This window comes from Pipistrellus kuhlii, unplaced genomic scaffold, assembly GCF_014108245.1.
Source record: "Pipistrellus kuhlii isolate mPipKuh1 unplaced genomic scaffold, mPipKuh1.p scaffold_m20_p_1, whole genome shotgun sequence".
Taxonomy (NCBI): domain Eukaryota; kingdom Metazoa; phylum Chordata; class Mammalia; order Chiroptera; family Vespertilionidae; genus Pipistrellus; species Pipistrellus kuhlii.
The window spans coordinates 196,612,000-196,617,674 of NW_023425404.1; the positions used below are offsets into that span (position 1 = coordinate 196,612,000).

The 5,675-nt window shown below is 59.2% G+C and overlaps 1 protein-coding gene across 3 annotated transcripts in view; it reads right to left on the bottom strand.

Moving 5' to 3' along the window:
* The window catches only part of EVC2 (EvC ciliary complex subunit 2), a 31,773-nt gene extending 27,474 nt beyond the window's left edge, over positions 1-4,299 (bottom strand). For all 3 annotated transcript variants that reach the window (XM_045574224.1, XM_045574217.1, XM_045574219.1), the window contains exons 1-2: positions 4,019-4,299; positions 659-727 (exon numbers count right to left, since the gene is read on the bottom strand). In XM_045574224.1, coding sequence (XP_045430180.1) covers positions 659-727; positions 4,019-4,219 — 270 coding nt within the window. In that variant the 5' untranslated portion in view covers positions 4,220-4,299. The remainder of the gene's footprint in view (positions 1-658; positions 728-4,018) is intronic.
* Between the last annotated feature and the right edge of the window lie 1,376 nt (positions 4,300-5,675).

Sequence of the window (5,675 nt, forward strand, 5' to 3'; positions counted from 1 at the left end):
CGAGCCTGCAACCGAGGCCCATGCCCTTGCATGGGAAGGACCCTGCAGTCCGGGAGCTGGTGGTCTAACCACTGACCTAACTGGCTAGGATGGTGCTGCCTTCTACCGAACCACTGAGCCCCCTCCAACCCAAGGACGATGCGAAAGCCGTCTGGTAGGATGAAAGACCTAGAAGATGGTAAAGAACTCTTCCAACTGTCAGGCACCATGGCCCTATGAAAACCTACTCGAAGAGATCCCGGCGGATTTTTGCTAACACTAATTTCATCATGACACAGCGCGGTGAAATAGCACGTAAATCTCACGTGCCCAGATCTGGTCAGGGAACCCTGCGACCTCCCCGTTCTTAAAGGCATCACCTGGCTCATCGATGATGTGGGCCCATGGTCGGCAAACTCCTCAGTCCACAGAGCCAAATATCAACAGCGCAACGACTGAGATTTCTTTGGAGAGCCAACTTTTTTAAACTTAAACTTCTTCTAACACCACTTCTTCAACATAGACTCGCTCGCCCAGGCCGTGGTATTTTGTGGAAGAGCCACACTCAAGGGGCCAAAGAGCCATATGTGGCTCGCGAGCCGCAGTTTGCCGACCACAGATGTGGCCAAAACCCCATTATCTGCCCTCCAAGCGTGAGCCCCGCCTCCCCAGCTCTTACCACGGCGCACTTCTGAAAAATCACTCCGTCCTCAGAACTTCCCGGAGAGTCCCTTGAAATGTGTCCATGCTACAAGAAAACACAGAAATTATTACGGAACAAAACCACGTCACGCGCACGCACTTAGGAAAAGGGTGAGGTGCGCTTTGCGGGGGTAAAGTGTGACTCCGCTGGCCCAGCCACTGCCTTCTGTTGCCTCGGAGATGCTGTTTGAGGAGCAGCAAAGGACTGGACCCCAAACCCACGAGGAAGGAAGACTGCGGGCTTTGCCGAAACCGGTTTGGCTCAGTGGATAGAGCATCGGTCTGCGGACTGAAAGGTCCCAGGTTCGATTCCAGTTAGGGGCATGTACGTTGGTTGCGGACACATCCCCGGTAGGGGGTGTGCAAGAGGCAGCTGGTCGATGTTTCTCTCTCATCGACGTTTCTAGCTCTCTATCCTTCTCTCTTCCTCTCTGTAAAAAATCAATAAAAATATATTAAAAAAAAGAAAAAAAGAAAAAAAAAAAAGACTGCGGGCTTTGCCCGGTCTGGGGTGCCCGACACCTGCTGCCACAGAGATGCCGCAAACCAGGGCTGGCCTGTCAGCCGGAGGCATTCATGCCTGCTCATGCCTCCTGGCTGTGACGGGGCACGCCAGCCCACACAGCGGTGACGGCGTGACGTGGGCCGCCGTGCACCGGGCAGCCTCCCGTCAGCGGGTCCGTCATCCATGCGGAGAGGCGCCCGGGCCTGGCCCCCTCCGGCCCTGCCTTGGCTCTCCTGGGAGATTCCAGTGGTGGGCCCGGGCTCGCCCACCGGACGCCAGCCCCCGCCACCCCGCATCCTCACCATGTGCTCACTCTGCCCTTGCCACATGTCCCGAACCCTGACCCGGGGCCTGGCCCCCATGGTAAGGACACGCCCTTTACCCGCATGTTCTGAACCACAGACTGGGCAGCTCTCGTGACGTCAGTAACTATACCAATGGCTGTTATTTCCCTAGTGCTAGGTGTATGCCCAGCACTCTATATACCCAAAATCTTTTTATTTAAAATAGGTTTTTATTGATGTCAGAGAGAGGAAGGGAGAGGGAGAGAGAGAAACATCAATGATGAGAGAGAAGCATTATCCAGCTGCCTCCTGCACGCCCCTCACTGGGAATTGAGCCTGCAACCCGGGCATAGGCCCTGACCGGGAATCAAACCCGTGACCTCCTGATCCGTGATCATGGATTGGCTGCCTTTTGCATGCTCCCTACCGGGGATCAAGCCAACAAACCAGCCATGTACTCTGACTGGGAATCAAATCATTACCTGGTTCATAGGTCGATGCTCAACCCACTGAGCAATACGGGTCAGGCCATCCCCAAATTCTATTTCTCCCATTTTAGAGATGAGGAGTCAAAGGCTCATGGAGGCCAGCTCACCTGCCCAAGGTCGCCCAGGCAGGAAGCTGGGACTCTACCCCGGCCTGTGTGACTCCACACCCTACAATCTTTCCACAACGCACACCCCGTCTCCAGAGCGCAGCCCTCCCGCTGCGCAGGGGCACGAAGACGCACAGCAAAGGAGCCAGGTCCCAAAGACACCTGCAGGCACAGCAACCTTTGCCGCCCAGGCCCCTGCCCCACCCTCCATCCCGGCTCTGTGACCTGCCGGCATCCCCCCTCAGGCAGGGACCTGGCTGGAGAGTCCTCTGATGCTCACACAGCATCCTGCAGACAACCAGTGAAGAAACACAGGTTGGCCTGGCCGGTGTGACTCGGTGGTTGAGCATCAACCTATGAACCAGGTAATGGTTTGATTCCCAGTCAGAGCACATGGCTGGTTTGTGGGCTTGATCCCCGGTAGGGAGCATGCAAAAGGCAGTCAATCCATGATTGGCTCTCTCATTGATGTTTCTATCTTCCTCTCCCTTCTCTGAAATCGATAAACATCTATGTATATAAAAGGCTAAGCGAGCAGTCAACCAGCCAGCTGGCCAGTAGGTATACATGCACTGACCACCAGGGGGCAGATGCTCAAAGCAGTAATTGCCAAGCAACAGCAACTTTGCAGAGTGCCCTCTCCCACTCGGGACCCCTCGGGGGATGTTGGACGGCCCATTTCAGCCCGATCCCCATAGGCCAGGCCAAGGGACCCCACCTGCCCCAGGGACCCCACTCACTCCACAGATGCCCTTTGAGCCCCAGCGCCACCCCAGGTGTGGCCGGCCAGGGAGGGACTCTGAGTAGGATGGAGGCCAGGGTGTGTCCGGCCTTTCTAGTTCAGGCCCACCCTGATGACCACCTTCTTCTTTTATTTTTAAAAAAATATATTTTATTGATTTTTTACAGAGGAAGGGAGAGGGATAGAGAGCTAGAAACATCGATGACAGAGAAACATCGACTAGCTGCCTCTTGCACCCCCCCCACTGGGGATGTGCCCGCAACCAAGGTACATGCCCTTGACCGGAATCGAACCCGGGACCTTTCAGTCCGCAGGCTGATGCTCTATCCACTGAGCCAAACTGGTTTCAGCCTAATTAATTTCCTTTCAATATGCATGAATCTGTGCACCAGGGAACTAGTCTATAATAATAAAAGCATAATATGCAAGTCGGCCGAATGGCTGAACAGCAGAATGACCATCAGGCCAACCTTCCAGATGAAGCCATGGCTGCGAAGGCTTACTCTTGTGTGAATTTCGTGCATCAGGCCTCTAGTCTATAATAATAAAAGGGTAATATGCTAATTAGACCGGATGTCATTGAGGATGAAGCTGGCCCTGGAGGGCAGGGGGACCCCAGGGCCGGGATAGCACCTGAACCCACATTCCTGGGAACAGAGGCCTGGGTTTGCCATAACCTCTGAGCGTACGGTGTAAACAGGAGAGGGAAGTGGTCAGAGGCATTCACTGGACAGACCACCTAGAGATCTGGGGGAGATGGAGGGGAGAGAGCACAAATCTGGGGTCCTGGGGAGACCCAGAGAAAAGCCCCGGAAGGCCAGAGGGGACCAAACCAGGGCAGACCCGCCTGCAGGAGGGGCAGACATCCCAGCTGATCAGGAGGAAAAGGCGGCGGGACTGGTGACCATTTGGGGGTGAAGGGGTGCCGTCTAGGGTGACAGCCAGGGCTTGGTGCCTTCCCCAGTTTGGGGACCGCAGAGGGAGGAGCGGGTGGAGAGGGAAAGTGGCTACATCCATCCGCCAGGAGAGCGCGGCCAGGCACTCCAGCCGGGGATCCCCAAACTGTACTCTGAGCCGCCGGCGCTCCCTCCCTGAGCCGCTCTGCGCGTGAACTCCCCAAACCCCCCCATCGCCCCTGGCCTCCCTGTCTGCTCAGTCCCCGGTCCGCGGAGCCCACCGCCGGCTCAGACCCCAGAAGGGGAGCCCCTCACCTGCGCCGCGCGCTCGGGGCCCGCCCCGGGGGCTGCGCGGCGATCCGGGGGCGCCCGCGCGCCCAGGGGATGCTGGAGGGGCCCCGAGCCCCCGGGGAGCCGGCCTCGGACCCCGGGCACAGCGCGCAGCGCCAGGGCGGCGGCCAGGAGGCCCCCAGCCAGCATCCAAGCGGCGCGCCCCGGGGAGGCTGCCAGGCCCATCGCCGCCCGGCTCCGCGGCTCCGAAGTGGCGGGGCGGCGGGTTTTCGGCGCTTCCGGCCCCGGGCCCGCCCCGCCGCCGAGCATGCCCAGTGCGCCCGGGCCCCCGGGAAGCTGCCTGGAAGCGGGCGGCGGCGGCGGGGCTGGAGGCGGGAGCGGGAGGCGGTCCGGCCCAGGACGGGGCGGAGGGAGCGGGCCAGGCTGGCGCGCTGGCGCCACACTTGGCTGAGCGCACGTCCATCCGGGGGCTAGGCACTGCCCACAGCAGACCCGGGGACACCCCCCCACCCCCCGTCCCCCAAGATTCCAGGGGCTCCGAGTGCCCCCCACTAAGGCCCACATTGCTCTCCGAGTCATGGCTGAGACCACCTTCTCCGGAAAGCCACACCTGGCTGGAACCAGGTTCTGCCCAGCCACCTGCGCGCCCCAGTCCACCCCCCCCCCCCAGAAGCTTTTGGACAGGCGATGCCCTGTGTCCTGGGAGCCCAGAGGGGGCGAGACAGCTGCAGAAAGAGGGCTCCTCCCAGCCCCCAGGCGACACCAGAGGCTGGTGGGCATGCCTTCCCTGGGCACTTACAGCAGACCAGCTCCCACCAGCACCGGCCAGCAGGGAGCCAGACAGGGTCAGGCACGGAGCACCGCCCGCCCCCGCGGGGAGAGAAACAGCCAGATGTGTTCAGCTTGCTCTTCCTGGCAGCAAACATCTGCTGAGCAGCTGCTACGTGCCAGCTCCTGCCCTAGGGCTGGGGCACAGCAGTGAACACACTGTCTTAGAAGAAAGAAAAGGCATTGGGACTCAAATCTTTTTAAAATATATATATGTATTTTATTGATTCTTTACAGAGAGGAAGAGAGAGGGATAGCTAGAAACCTCAATCAGAGAGGAACATCGATGAGAGAGAAACATCGATCAGCTGCCTCTTGCACACCCCCTACTGGGGATGTGCCCACGACCAAGGCACATGCCCTTGACTGGAATCGAACCCGGGACCCTTCAGTCTGCAATCTGAAGCTCTATCCACTGAGCCAAACCGGTTTCGGCTGGGACCCAAATCTTAAGATCAAGTTCGGGGGCAGGGGTGGCCTGTGCGGCCCAAGGGTGGCCAGGGGGTAGAGGTGGAGGTAGAGGCTGGAGTCAGACCTGCCCTGAGTCACATGGCTCTCACTCTGAGCTTCCTCACCCTGAGGATGGAGGATGCGGGGGCAATAATGCCCATCCCACCCACGCCGAGGGGTGCCCAGAAAGTTCCTGAGATGCTCAGACGGAACGCTGGGCGAATTGAAAACGCCCAGTAAACTTCTCCAAGCTGCACCCTCCTACTCTGCCAACGAGCACCCCTCCGCGCCGAAATCCGGAGGCCCGGGGCCTCCCCAAAGCTCTCCAAGTGCAAAACAGCTCCTCCGGGCATGCTCAGTGCAGAGGCAGCGCTGGGGCGGGGGCGGCTCAAAGTTTTGGGCG